Source organism: Littorina saxatilis, linkage group LG11 (assembly GCF_037325665.1).
Source record: "Littorina saxatilis isolate snail1 linkage group LG11, US_GU_Lsax_2.0, whole genome shotgun sequence".
NCBI classification, from domain to species: domain Eukaryota; kingdom Metazoa; phylum Mollusca; class Gastropoda; order Littorinimorpha; family Littorinidae; genus Littorina; species Littorina saxatilis.
The window spans coordinates 45,343,256-45,359,110 of record NC_090255.1 but is presented as its reverse complement, the minus strand read 5'-3'; the positions used below and the strand labels follow the sequence as shown (position 1 = coordinate 45,359,110).

The 15,855-nt window shown below is 39.1% G+C and overlaps 1 protein-coding gene across 1 annotated transcript in view; it reads right to left on the bottom strand.

Moving 5' to 3' along the window:
• LOC138980588 (GTPase IMAP family member 4-like) overlaps window positions 1–13,171 on the bottom strand; it is a 30,930-nt gene extending 17,759 nt beyond the window's left edge. Inside the window, exon 1 of the mRNA XM_070353488.1 lies at window positions 13,018–13,171. Within this exon, the coding sequence (XP_070209589.1) occupies window positions 13,018–13,027 (10 nt within the window). The 5' untranslated portion in view covers window positions 13,028–13,171. The remainder of the gene's footprint in view (window positions 1–13,017) is intronic.
• Between the last annotated feature and the right edge of the window lie 2,684 nt (window positions 13,172–15,855).

Here is a 15,855-nt window from a genome sequence, read left to right as displayed (position 1 = left end):
AATACACTACATGTAGCCTATAAATCAGGTGAATATTGATTTTTACATTGTCATCTGCTCCAAATATGATTAGTTACTAGTTCAGCAAGATGGATAGCATAAATTGGAATGGTTATTTTTGTAACTCTGTTCTCAAACTTATTTATTTGAAATTTCAATCAATCAATCAATCAATCAATCAATCAATTTGACCATGTTGTGGTTTTTTTTAACAAAAGCACCTGTCACAGAAACAGTGCAGAATATTTGTATTTTTGGTTGTAGTTTGTTTGTATGAAATGCATAGACAGAAAGATAAGTGTGTTACTGATGTTTGAAGTTAAATAGGGTTTAGGTTTTGCAAAGAAATTTGGTTTTAATTATAATTTGAAGTAAAATAAAGTTTTGCGCATGCGCGGGCAAAACCGAAAGCGCATTGCATTATGTAAAAGTTGGCTGCCTCTATTTTATGAAAAAGGGTTAGTGTTTTATTTCAGATGTTTGAGGTGAGATTTCATTCCAATTGATTTAAACATTGCGATTTGAACAAGTTTGGTCATATAATGGTCAGTTAGTTTATCACTGCAGATAAATGTGATTATGCATGGACACTTCTTGTAGCTAGTTTTTACATTTAATCAAGTTTTGACTAAATGTTTTAACATAGAGGGGGAATCGAGACGAGGGTCGTGGTGTATGTGTGTGTATGTGTGTGTGTGTGTGCGTGCGTGTGTGTGTGTGTAGAGCGATTCAGAGTAAACTACTGGACCGATCTTTATGAAATTTGACATGAGAGTTCCTGGGTATGATATCCCCGGACGGTTTTTTCATTTTTTCAATACATGTCTTTGATTACGTCATATCCGGCTTGTTGTAAAAGTTGAGGTGGCACTGTCACACCCTCATTTTTCAATCAAATTGATTGACATTTTGGCCAAGCAATCTTCCACGAAGGCCGGACTTCGGAATTGCATTGCAGCTTGGAGGCTTAAAAATTAAATCTGAAAATTGTAAAAAAAATTTTTTTTTATAAAACGATCTAAATTTACGTTCATCTTATTATTCATCATTTTCTGATTCCAAAAAACATATAAATATGTTATACTTGGATTAAAAACAAGCTCTGAAAATTAAAAAAATTAAAAATTATGATCAAAATTAAATTTTCGAAATCAATTTAAAAACACTTTTATCTTATTCCTTGTCGGTTCCTGATTCCAAAAACATATAGATATGATATGTTTGGATTAAAAACACGCTCAGAAAGTTAAAACGAAGAGAGGTACAGTAAAGCGTGCTATGAAGCACAGCGCAACCGCTACCGCGCCAAACAGGCTCGTCACTTTCACTGCCTTTTGCACTAGCGGCGGACTACGTTCAATTTCATTCTGTGAGTTCCACAGCTTGACTAAATGTAGTAATTTCGCCTAATGCGACTTGTTAGTTTGTAACAATGGTGGAGTGGAACACATAGTGATGTGTGGTATTGTTACAAACTAAACTCAAGATGGTTAGTCACTGTCTTGTAGCATAACATATAGTCTTTCTGTTTCTGTCAATGAAGGTGGAATTGATCACAGTAGGCAAAATGTTACTCCTGTGTTAGGCAGAAGATTACTGTTTATAGTTGGTAAATAGTAAGTCAAGTCATGTCTAAATATCAGCTGTTTTTAGTTGAAAATGTGGAATGATGTAATGATAGTGGTGTGTTGGATCACAGTAACTATGTGGTAAGGGTTAGTCATAATTACTAGTCTCTGGTAACATCTGGCAAATATAATTTGTGTTGTTTTATTGTGTGGTAAGGGTTAGTCATAATTACTAGTCTCTGGTAACATCTGGCAAATATAATTTGTGTTGTTTTATTGTGTGGTAAGGGTTAGTCATAATTACTAGTCTCTGGTAACATCTGGCAAATATAATTTGTGTTGTTTTATTGTGTGGTAAGGGTTAGTCATAATTACTAGTCTCTGGTAACATCTGGCAAATATAATGTGTGTTGTTTTATTGTGTGGTAAGGGTTAGTCATAATTACTAGTCTCTGGTAACATCTGGCAAATATAATTTGTGTTGTTTTATTGTGTGGTAAGGGTTAGTCATAATTACTAGTCTCTGGTAACATCTGGCAAATATAATTTGTGTTGTTTTATTGTGTGGTAAGGGTTAGTCATAATTACTAGTCTCTGGTAACATCTGGCAAATATAATTTGTGTTGTTTTATTGTGTGGTAAGGGTTAGTCATAATTACTAGTCTCTGGTAACATCTGGCAAATATAATTTGGGTTGTTTTATTGTGTGGTAAGGGTTAGTCATAATTACTAGTCTCTGGTAACATCTGGCAAATATAATTTGTGTTGTTTTATTGTGTGGTAAGGGTTAGTCATAATTACTAGTCTCTGGTAACATCTGGCAAATATAATTTGTGTTGTTTTATTGTGTGGTAAGGGTTAGTCATAATTACTAGTCTCTGGTAACATCTGGCAAATATAATTTGTGTTGTTTTATTGTGTGGTAAGGGTTAGTCATAATTACTAGCCTCTGGTAACATCTGGCAAATATAATGTGTGTTGTTTTATTGTGTGGTAAGGGTTAGTCATAATTACTAGCCTCTGGTAACATCTGGCAAATATAATTTGTGTTGTTTTATTGTGTGGTAAGGGTTAGTCATCATTACTAGCCTCTGGTAACATCTGGCAAATATAATTTGTGTTGTTTTATTGTGTGGTAAGGGTTAGTCATAATTACTAGTCTCTGGTAACATCTGGCAAATATAATTTGTGTTGTTTTATTGTGTGGTAAGGGTTAGTCATAATTACTAGCCTCTGGTAACATCTGGCAAATATAATGTGTGTTGTTTTATTGTGTGGTAAGGGTTAGTCATAATTACTAGTCTCTGGTAACATCTGGCAAATATAATTTGTGTTGTTTTATTGTGTGGTAAGGGTTAGTCATAATTACTAGTCTCTGGTAACATCTGGCAAATATAATTTGTGTTGTTTTATTGTGTGGTAAGGGTTAGTCATAATTACTAGTCTCTGGTAACATCTGGCAAATATAATTTGTGTGGTAAGGGTTAGTCATAATTACTAGTCTCTGGTAACATCTGGCAAATATAATTTGTGTTGTTTTATTGTGTGGTAAGGGTTAGTCATAATTACTAGTCTCTGGTAACATCTGGCAAATATAATTTGTGTTGTTTTATTGTGTGGTAAGGGTTAGTCATAATTACTAGTCTCTGGTAACATCTGGCAAATATAATTTGTGTTGTTTTATTGTGTGGTAAGGGTTAGTCATAATTACTAGCCTCTGGTAACATCTGGCAAATATAATTTGTGTTGTTTTATTGTGTGGTAAGGGTTAGTCATAATTACTAGCCTCTGGTAACATCTGGCAAATATAATTTGTGTTGTTTTATTGTGTGGTAAGGGTTAGTCATAATTACTAGCCTCTGGTAACATCTGGCAAATATAATTTGTGTTGTTTTATTGTGTGGTAAGGGTTAGTCATAATTACTAGTCTCTGGTAACATCTGGCAAATATAATTTGTGTTGTTTTATTGTGTGGTAAGGGTTAGTCATAATTACTAGCCTCTGGTAACATCTGGCAAATATAATGTGTGTTGTTTTATTGTGTGGTAAGGGTTAGTCATAATTACTAGTCTCTGGTAACATCTGGCAAATATAATTTGTGTTGTTTTATTGTGTGGTAAGGGTTAGTCATAATTACTAGTCTCTGGTAACATCTGGCAAATATAATTTGTGTTATTTTGTTGTGTGGTAAGGGTTAGTCATAATTACTAGTCTCTGGTAACATCTGGCAAATATAATTTGTGTTGTTTTATTGTGTGGTAAGGGTTAGTCATAATTACTAGTCTCTGGTAACATCTGGCAAATATAATTTGTGTTGTTTTATTGTGTGGTAAGGGTTAGTCATAATTACTAGTCTCTGGTAACATCTGGCAAATATAATTTGTGTTGTTTTATTGTGTGGTAAGGGTTAGTCATCATTACTAGTCTCTGGTAACATCTGGCAAATATAATTTGTGTTGTTTTATTGTGTGGTAAGGGTTAGTCATCATTACTAGCCTCTGGTAACATCTGGCAAATATAATGTGTGTTGTTTTATTGTGTGGTAAGGGTTAGTCATAATTACTAGCCTCTGGTAACATCTGGCAAATATAATTTGTGTTGTTTTATTGTGTGGTAAGGGTTAGTCATAATTACTAGTCTCTGGTAACATCTGGCAAATATAATTTGTGTTGTTTTATTGTGTGGTAAGGGTTAGTCATAATTACTAGTCTCTGGTAACATCTGGCAAATATAATTTGTGTGGTAAGGGTTAGTGTCGTGTTTTTCCTTTCGTCACTCTCAGTCGCAAAGGAGACACAACGATTTGTGTAGGTTCTGTAGATTTATTAACAGCTGGAACAACGGTGACAATATCTCTCAGCACAGTGTAAGAAAGAACAAGTGCAAGACTGGTAAAGAACAACAATACGTGTGCGCAGCCCTACTTATATAGTTAATGGACATACGAGAATATTCGGGAAACATCGACACTAATCTGGTTAGATCTACACAGTTCCATCTGTTCGATGAGCGTCTACGCTTACGTCATGAGTGACTGCGCACTAAATCAAAGTAAGTTCCCTAATGTTCTTTATCCTTCCATTCGATTCCAGTGGTATCTAGCGATCTCCACAACAGTTAGTCATAATTACTAGTCTCTGGTAACATCTGGCAAATATAATTTGTGTTGTTTTATTGTGTGGTAAGGGTTAGTCATAATTACTAGTCTCTGGTAACATCTGGCAAATATAATTTGTGTGGTAAGGGTTAGTCATAATTACTAGTCTCTGGTAACATCTGGCAAATATAATTTGTGTTGTTTTATTGTGTGGTAAAAAGAAAACGTTTGTTTAATTTTCAGAGCCAACCAGTCTGGGTTTTTCACACTAGTCTGAGTGGTCTTTGTTCTAAGATTGGTGAAGCACCTTATGAACACAGGGTTTTTCACACTAGTCTGAGTGGTCTTTGTTCTAAGATTGGTGAAGCACCTTATGAACACTGGGTTTTTCACACTAGTCTGAGTGGTTTTTGTTCTAAGATTGGTGAAGCACCTTATGAACACTGGGTTTTTCACACTAGTCTGAGTGGTTTTTGTTCTAAGATTGGTGAAGCACCTTATGAACACTGGGTTTTTCACACTAGTCTGAGTGGTTTTTGTTCTAAGATTGGTGAAGCACCTTATGAACACTGGGTTTTTCACACTAGTCTGAGTGGTTTTTGTTCTAAGATTGGTGAAGCACCTTATGAACACTGGGTTTTTCACACTAGTCTGAGTGGTTTTTGTTCTAAGATTGGTGAAGCACCTTATGAACACTGGGTTTTTCACACTAGTCTGAGTGGTCTTTGTTCTAAGATTGGTGAAGCACCTTATGAACACTGGGTTTTTCACACTAGTCTGAGTGGTCTTTGTTCTAAGATTGGTGAAGCACCTTATGAACACTGGGTTTTTCACACTAGTCTGAGTGGTCTTTGTTCTAAGATTGGTGAAGCACCTTATGAACACTGGGTTTTTCACACTAGTCTGAGTGGTCTTTGTTCTAAGATTGGTGAAGCACCTTATGAACACAGGGTTTTTCACACTAGTCTGAGTGGTCTTTGTTCTAAGATTGGTGAAGCACCTTATGAACACTGGGTTTTTCACATTAGTCTGAGTGGTCTTTGTTCTAAGATTGGTGAAGCACCTTATGAACACTGGGTTTTTCACATTAGTCTGAGTGGTCTTTGTTCTAAGATTGGTGAAGCACCTTATGAACACTGGGTTTTTCACACTAGTCTGAGTGGTCTTTGTTCTAAGATTGGTGAAGCACCTTATGAACACTGGGTTTTTCACACTAGTCTGAGTGTTTTTGTTCTAAGATTGGTGAAGCACCTTATGAACACTGGGTTTTTCACACTAGTCTGAGTGGTCTTTGTTCTAAGATTGGTGAAGCACCTTATGAACACTGGGTTTTTCACACTAGTCTGAGTGGTTTTTGTTCTAAGATTGGTGAAGCACCTTATGAACACTGGGTTTTTCACACTAGTCTGAGTGGTTTTTGTTCTAAGATTGGTGAAGCACCTTATGAACACTGGGTTTTTCACACTAGTCTGAGTGGTCTTTGTTCTAAGATTGGTGAAGCACCTTATGAACACTGGGTTTTTCACATGAGTCTGAGTGGTCTTTGTTCTAAGATTGGTGAAGCACCTTATGAACACTGGGTTTTTCACATCAGTCTGAGTGGTCTTTGTTCTAAGATTGGTGAAGCACCTTATGAACACTGGGTTTTTCACACTAGTCTGAGTGGTCTTTGTTCTAAGATTGGTGAAGCACCTTATGAACACTGGGTTTTTCACACTAGTCTGAGTGGTTTTTGTTCTAAGATTGGTGAAGCACCTTATGAACACTGGGTTTTTCACACTAGTCTGAGTGGTCTTTGTTCTAAGATTGGTGAAGCACCTTATGAACACTGGGTTTTTCACACTAGTCTGAGTGGTCTTTGTTCTAAGATTGGTGAAGCACCTTATGAACACTGGGTTTTTCACATTAGTCTGAGTGGTCTTTGTTCTAAGATTGGTGAAGTACCTTATCAACACTGGGTTTAACACTGGGTTTAACACTGGGTTTTTCACATTAGTCTGAGTGGTCTTTGTTCTAAGATTGGTGAAGCATCTTATGAACACTGGGTTTTTCACATCAGTCTGAGTGGTCTTTGTTCTAAGATTGGTGAAGCACCTTATGAACACTGGGTTTAACACATTAGTCTGAGTGGTCTTTGTTCTAAGATTGGTGAAGCACCTTATGAACACTGGGTTTTTCACACTAGTCTGAGTGTTTTTTGTTCTAAGATTGGTGAAGCACCTTATGAACACTGGGTTTTTCACACTAGTCTGAGTGGTCTTTGTTCTAAGATTGGTGAAGCACCTTATGAACACTGGGTTTTTCACACTAGTCTGAGTGGTTTTTGTTCTAAGATTGGTGAAGCACCTTATGAACACTGGGTTTTTCACACTAGTCTGAGTGGTTTTTGTTCTAAGATTGGTGAAGCACCTTATGAACACTGGGTTTTTCACACTAGTCTGAGTGGTCTTTGTTCTAAGATTGGTGAAGCACCTTATGAACACTGGGTTTTTCACATTAGTCTGAGTGGTCTTTGTTCTAAGATTGGTGAAGCACCTTATGAACACTGGGTTTTTCACATCAGTCTGAGTGGTCTTTGTTCTAAGATTGGTGAAGCACCTTATGAACACTGGGTTTTTCACACTAGTCTGAGTGGTCTTTGTTCTAAGATTGGTGAAGCACCTTATGAACACTGGGTTTTTCACACTAGTCTGAGTGGTTTTTGTTCTAAGATTGGTGAAGCACCTTATGAACACTGGGTTTTTCACACTAGTCTGAGTGGTCTTTGTTCTAAGATTGGTGAAGCACCTTATGAACACTGGGTTTTTCACACTAGTCTGAGTGGTTTTTGTTCTAAGATTGGTGAAGCACCTTATGAACACTGGGTTTTTCACACTAGTCTGAGTGGTTTTTGTTCTAAGATTGGTGAAGCACCTTATGAACACTGGGTTTTTCACACTAGTCTGAGTGGTTTTTGTTCTAAGATTGGTGAAGCACCTTATGAACACTGGGTTTTTCACACTAGTCTGAGTGGTTTTTGTTCTAAGATTGGTGAAGCACCTTATGAACACTGGGTTTTTCACACTAGTCTGAGTGGTTTTTGTTCTAAGATTGGTGAAGCACCTTATGAACACTGGGTTTTTCACACTAGTCTGAGTGGTTTTTGTTCTAAGATTGGTGAAGCACCTTATGAACACTGGGTTTTTCACACTAGTCTGAGTGGTTTTTGTTCTAAGATTGGTGAAGCACCTTATGAACACTGGGTTTTTCACACTAGTCTGAGTGGTTTTTGTTCTAAGATTGGTGAAGCACCTTATGAACACTGGGTTTTTCACACTAGTCTGAGTGGTTTTTGTTCTAAGATTGGTGAAGCACCTTATGAACACTGGGTTTTTCACACTAGTCTGAGTGGTTTTTGTTCTAAGATTGGTGAAGCACCTTATGAACACTGGGTTTTTCACACTAGTCTGAGTGGATTTTGTTCTAAGATTGGTGAAGCACCTTATGAACACTGGGTTTTTCACACTAGTCTGAGTGGTTTTTGTTCTAAGATTGGTGAAGCACCTTATGAACACTGGGTTTTTCACACTAGTCTGAGTGGTTTTTGTTCTAAGATTGGTGAAGCACCTTATGAACACTGGGTTTAACTTTAACACTCGTCTTTGTTCTCAGATTGGTGAAGTACCTTATGAACACTGGGTTTAACTTTAACACTGGTCTTTGTTCTAAGATTGGTGAAGCACCTTATGAACACTGGGTTTAACACATTAGCCTGAGTGGTTTTTGTTCTAAGATTGATGAAGCACCTTATGAACACTGGGTTTAACTTTAACACTGGTCTTTGTTCTAAGATCGGTGAAGTACCTTATGAACACTGGGTTTAACTTTAACACTGGTCTTTGTTCTCAGATTGGTGAAGCACCTTATGAACACTGGGTTTAACACATTAGTCTGAGTGGTTTTTGTTCTAAGATTGGTGAAGCACCTTATGAACACTGGGTTTAACTTTAACACTGGTCTTTGTTCTCAGATTGGTGAAGCACCTTATGAACACTGGGTTTAACACATTAGTCTGAGTGGTCTTTGTTCTAAGATTGGTGAAGCACCTTATGAACACTGGGTTTAACTTTAACACTGGTCTTTGTTCTCAGATTGGTGAAGCACCTTATGAACACTGGGTTTTTCACATTAGTCTGAGTGGTTTTTGTTCTAAGATTGGTGAAGCACCTTATGAACACTGGGTTTTTCACATTAGTCTGAGTGGTTTTTGTTCTAAGATTGGTGAAGCACCTTATGAACACTGGGTTTTTCACATTAGTCTGAGTGGTCTTTGTTCTAAGATTGGTGAAGCACCTTATGAACACTGGGTTTAACACATTAGTCTGAGTGGTCTTTGTTCTAAGATTGGTGAAGCACCTTATGAACACTGGGTTTTTCACATTAGTCTGAGTGGTCTTTGTTCTAAGATTGGTGAAGCACCTTATGAACACTGGGTTTTTAAGTTTAACACTGTTTTTTAGTTTTTGTATTTCATTCTTGGAAGTTTGTATTTTGTTGAGAAAAAGAAAACAGACAAAAAAATAAAAGGATTTTGAAAACATTTATTCCTGTATTTGTGTTATTCATTTAACACATAAAATCCCCTTCCCCCTTTCTTAACATAATTGATTTTTTTTAAGCTAAACTTGAAAAGTCTAGAGTGTTACACACGCAATACGCAAGCTAGCTAAACTTGAAAAGTCTAGAGTGTTACACACGCAATACGCAAGCTAGCTAAACTTGAAAAGTCTAGAGTGTTACACACGCAATACGCAAGCTAGCTAAACTTGAAAAGTCTTAGGGTTACACACACAATACGCAAGCTAGCTAAACTTGAAAAGTCTAGAGTGTTACACACGCAATACGCAAGCTAGCTAAACAAAACAACCTGTTCTGGGTAGATAATTGATTTGACTTTCTTCTCTTATGTTAACGTTACAAAGTTTTGACTTTCTTCTCTTTTGTTAACGTTACAAAGTTTTGACTTTCTTCTCTTATGTTAAAGTTACAAAGTTTTGACTTTCTTCTCTTATGTTAACGTTACAAAGTTTTGACGTTCTTCTCTTATGTTAACGTTACAAAGTTTTGACTTTCTTCTCTTATGTTAACGTTACAAAGTTTTGACTTTCTTCTCTTATGTTAACGTTACAAAGTTTTGCCTATTGTGTTTTTTTGTTGATTTGTAATTGGGCCCTTCCGCTTTGTGTCCCGTCGATTTTAAGGGTACCCTTATTTGAGCAGCGGTCACGTGATCTCTGTAAAAGACATCTTTAATCCAAAAGGTTATCCATATAGTCAAGTGAAAGGCCTTAACTGGCATGTAAAGTTTCTTTAAATAAACAAATATTGTTTTAATTTGAGTGCGAAATCTGTAGCAATAATGTTTTGGCAGTTTATTTCACACGTGCAAAGGACGGGTGTCCGCTGAATTTCACGTGGTTACCAAGTAACCCGGTCGTCGTGCTTGAGGACTGATAGGGGGAAGGGTTAGCTATGAAATGTAGTAGTCTATGTAAAAACCTTGTTAGTATGCCTTGACGAAAAAATGCTTCATCAATTTTGAAAAAAAGAAAAGGGTCCGCTAACTAAAAAGTGATTTATAAACAAATACAAACCTCTACACAAAAGGGTTGCAAAACAGATTTGTTTAAAAAGAAGCACCTAGCTACCTCACACCTAGCTACCTCACACCTAGCTACCTCACACCTAGCTACCTCACACCTAGCTACCTCACACCTAGCTACCTCACACGATCTATACACCCTCTCCCGTGCTTCATTCATCTTGTACAATGGTTCCATACAATTCAATACCTTCCCCTGAAATAGATTCACCTGAAGCATCGCGTGTTTTGCTTGACTAACTTCCGTGTGAAATGTAAACAGAACAGACTGCACGCCTGCCCGTCGCTTATGGGCAGAATATACCTGCGCAGTTTCAGCGACGCACTGCATATTATTTATGCCGCGATAGGGATTATGACGAGTACCTGGCCTGTTTTCTTTTCATGCAACGTGTAGCGGGCTGGAATAATTTGCAGTGCGTCGTCTGTGTGAATGAATGCCGCAAATGAGCTAGAGTATGCTGTCATACAGGAATCAAACACAACGCCAAAGGTACGTTCCCTCCACTGTATTATATGGTTATGACATCATACACACAAATACACACAATCATGAAGATAAAGGTTAAGTACTCAAAAATCCAGTACTCACAGTTTTGTAGGCAAAAAAACCAACTCGAGATGACAATCTCGTACACAATTGCAATGACAAAACTCTCTACCCTTCACTTAGGTATAAAACTACAAAAACAGTCCGTGAACTCACAGGCACACGATATCTAGTTTACAGGTATCACAGCTCGTGTGTAGTCAACAAAAACCAGTTATAGTTCCTACTACGGCAGACTTAAAACACCGTCTGCTCTGTCTACTAAATATTCCTTATCTCTAAGTTAAGTAATTAAGATATTGTAGACATATTTTAATTCTGGTCATATGCAGAATTACACAGCTTCTATTGCTGTTCACTAAAAAATGTATTTTACTACTAATTCCTGCTACTGGTGACCTCGGTCTACTCAGTTTCTACCGCCCTGTGACCACTATGGTCCAACTCTACGGACAAAAATAACCGTGCACTAGCTTCTAGAAATCCCGTCGAATCTCAGCTATGCGAGTCTAAAGGCGTAGGGATATTCCGGCGGCTTCTCAGATCCTTCATTCTGTCATCTGGCCACTATCTTCCTTTACGACCGGTTACACGACGCACTGCACAACGTAAATAGCGGACATCTTGTCTTAGATATCTGTCTGCTATGTTTAAAGTTACAGTGTTAGTCGATTCGACTTATGCGATAAACATTAACGATATTCAAATGCTTATTCCATTTACCTGTTAAGTGCTCTACTCGGGCTTCCTTTCTCCCGGTCGATTCCTGTGACAACCCCTCCCTGTCGCTGGACAGTGGTTAAGTGTAACGATATCTTCGTTGCGATTCACAACATCAACTCTCTCGGTCAGTGAGCTGAATTTACAATCCGTGCAACACACTTACGCTACGTCACTCTATTATCTCTGGTTAGCGCTCTAAAAGCGTGGAGGATATCACTATCAAACTTTGCCTGTTAGTGTTATTCGTGATTTTCTTCACAGTCTGTCCTGCTGAAGTTACATAGGTGAGCGGAGCCCCTTATGAGTGGAGACAGACCCTGACATGGTTGTTTTTATTCCGTAAAGACCTGGGTTTTGCGGGGGGGGGGGGGGGGGGGGGGGGGGTCTCATGCAACGTTTAGGTTTACTGTAATTAGATTGAAAGAAGGAAAAGAAAAAACACAACAAATAATCAGACAGATAGACATAAAGTGTTCCTTTCTTCCGGCATTCATTCATTCGTTCGTTCGTTCGTTATTTCCGTGAACTGTGTTGACCTAACCCCGGCGGATAAAAATGTATGTTATCTTATTAGTGATTCAAAATAGCGGCTGACCTTTCACAGGAAGTCACGACTTAATGATTAGAAACGTCTTTGTGAGAAACGATAATGATAAATAATCAGCCAGCGTCCTCGTTACTCCTTGTGACGCGGCACACAGACACACAGACACACAGACACACAGACACACTCACACACAGACACACAGACACACTCACACACAGACACACAGACACACAGACACACTCACACACAGACACACTCACACACAGACACACTTACACACAGACACACTCACACACAGACACACTCACACACAGACACACTCACACACAGACAACACATTGCTGACTGTTGCTTACAATTCTTTAAACCGAAAGGATTTATTTGTCGAACAGGCGAAACAATTATGCCTTCAGAAAGCTTTTTCATTTAATTGTGACTCTCTCTCTCTCTCTCTCTCTCTCTCTCTCTCTCTCTCTCTCTCTCTCTCTCTCTCTCTCTCTCTCTCTCTCTCTCTCTCTCTCTCTCTCGCTCTGTCTCTGTTAGTGTTGTAAAATGATTGTATTCTATGTGAGTATGTGAGTAAATCAATAGTTGTGGCTCCCCCCCCCCCTTTCCCCGTCGCGATATAACCTTGAACGGTTGAAAACGACGTTAAACACCAAATAAATAAAGAAAGAAATAGTTGTGGCAATTCGTCAGGACGCTTTGGGAGACACTTTCAGCGAGTCTTATCCTTCTCTCATACCCAGCACACAGTTCAAGCAAAACAATTAAGAACATCCAACATGGATCGAGAGTTGATGTGCGACAAATAGCTGGTAAAGCTAGCCGATCTGGTGCATGGGGAATATTAATAAGAAATGATTTCAGATTTAGAGGCAAACCACTCACCTTCAGCCATTTTGAGAGAAACCGGTTGACTGCAGTTCTGGGAAAAAACCTCAACCCAGCCAAACTGACACTATGACTAGATCGCCCCTTACGTGACTTCCATAATCAAACATAAAAAAGACTTTTCTTGTTGTCAGTCTCGTGCAGTGCATTGTATGTTTTAATGTGTAAACTGCTGCCCTAAAGGCTTATTGAATTAAGTAGAAGTGTAATGCCAAGGCACTGCATACCCCCAGCGAAGGACAAATCCGCTTTCTCTCTCCCTCTCTCTCTCCGTCTCTCTCTCCGTCTCTCTCTCCGTCTCTCTCTCTCTCTCTCTCTCTCTCTCTCTCTCTCTCTCTCTCTCTCTCTCTCTCTCTCTCTCTCTCACAAACGTTTTTAAGACCAGATATACGTCTTATCTCATGAAGTATAAATAAACATCTGTTGTCGCTAGAATGGTTGTTAAAACCAACAACCGGTGCTTTTTAACAATGTATTATTATTTTTATATACACTGATTCTTTCGAATGCAGTGTATGTCAATGGGCATGGCACTTACAACGTTGTTGCGTCAGTGCAATCTACTCTATAATTCTTAACTCATGTCAAATGAACTTACATTTTTCATTTAAGCAATGTATTGTATGCAAATTGATGATATGTTCTTACTTTCATTTCTATTATAATCATGTAGCAGTAGTTTGTTTTCTTTACTTGCTTATTCTTTAGCAATTTTAGACTAGTCCCTCTTTAGGGCGAGGGCCAGATGTAAAAAAGCAGATCACTGCTTACTCTATTACCCTCGTAAAATAAAGAATTGTTCTTGTTCTTGTTGTTGTTCCCACACATACACACACCCCAAGTCACACACGCACACACACACACAAATATACACACAAACTCACGCACACGCACACATTTTTTATCTCTCTCTCTGTCTCTCTCTCTCTCTTACACAGAAACACACACACACACACACACACACACACACACACGCACGCATGCATGCATGCATGTACGCACACACACATCTAAATGTCTCTCTCTCTGTCCCTTTCTCTCTGTCCCTTTCTCTCTCTGTCCCTTTCTCTCTCTGTCCCTTTCTCTCTGTCCCTTTCTCTCTCTGTCCCTTTCTCTCTCTGTCCCTTTCTCTCTCTGTCCCTTTCTCTCTCTGTCCCTTTCTCTCTCTCTCTCTGTCCCTTTCTCTCTCTCTCTCTGTCCCTTTCTCTCTCTCTCTCTGTCCCTTTCTCTCTCTCTGTCCCTTTCTCTCTCTGTCCCTTTCTCTCTCTGTCCCTTTCTCTCTGTCTCTGTCTCTCTCTCTGTCCCTTTCTCTCTGTCCCTTTCTCTCTCTGTCCCTTTCTCTCTCTCTGTCCCTTTCTCTCTCTCTCTCTCTGTCCCTTTCTCTCTGTCCCTTTCTCTGTCCCTTTCTCTCTCTCTCTCTCTGTCCCTTTCTCTCTCTCTGTCTCTCTGTCCCTTTCTCTCTCTCTGTCTCTCTCTCTCTCTCTCTCTCTCTCTCTCTCTCTCTCTCTCTCTCTCTCTCTCTCTCTCTCTCTCTCTCTCTCTCTCTCTCTGTCCCTTTCTCTCTGTCCCTTTCTCTCTCTCTCTCTCTCTCTCTCTCTCTCTCTCTCTCTCTCTCTCTCTCTCTCTCTCTCTCTCTCCACAGAAATTAATCATGCATGTTGGAATGTGTGCAAGTGGGCGGATGGTCTTGCAGACAATATACAATGCAAATATAAGACCAGGGCCCATATTCAGGAAGGCTCCGACTAGGGTTAAAAACTTCCAATAACCCCCCTATCGTGGAATTCATAAACCACCGATAGCGCCTGTCGTGGGCACTGTCATACCATAAAGTTAGAGGTGCCTATCCCTACCGATAAGCACCGTTGTTGGTACAATAATTTTGATTTCCAGATGGCGGCCATCAGTTTGCAGCGTTACCGGGAAAGAACAAACATTCTAAGACATACGATTTTGGGGGACGGGATACATGCACAAAATTAATTCATAATTATTCCGCATGCACTTTCTTTACTTTCTTTATTTGGTGTTTAACGTCGTTTTCAACCACGAAGGTTATATCGCGACGAATTCCGCATGCACGATATTTTGCAGTTGACTGTTGACTGATGTGATAACTGACCACATTTAGTTTGCGAACAGAATGGGTGCCTAGCCTCTTGTCTCGCAAGTGATACTCGCGTTGCGGTTTCACGCGTCTGGTGCATATCAAGATGTTTGCGTGGCGCTCATTTGGGATGAGCCAGCCACGGTCAGCCAGCCACAGCAAGCGCCGACTTGACAGGCCTCAGCCGGCTGCGTCAGGCGCACGCGCAGAGCGACCGTAAATAAGGGGATCCCCCCCGCTAGCTATCGGGGAGGCTGTCCGATGCCTGTCAATTCGGCAGTACGACAAAAGTTGTCGGACCGAGAGCTATCAAACTTGGGGGCGCTCGTACCGTCTTGCATACGCTCCCAGGACTAAGTTTGGGCTAAACAATTAGCCGAATATTTACTGCTATGTGAATGCAAAGATTCGGCAAGAGCATACCAGGTGACGATTCAAATTACACTACAATTACTATTTGACACGGTGACAGCTCTTTAAGTCGCTCAGATCAATTAATGACACATGATTTATCATCATGGCTGTGTCTTAAATGACGTGTTATTATTCTGCCTGTGGCTTATTATATGTTTTATCATCATGGCTGTGTCTTAAATGACGTGTTATTATTCTGCCTGTGGCTTATTATATGTTTTATCATCATGGCTGTGTCTTAAATGACGTGTTATTATTCTGCCTGTGGCTTATTATATGATTTATCATCATGGCTGTGTCTTAAATGACGTGTT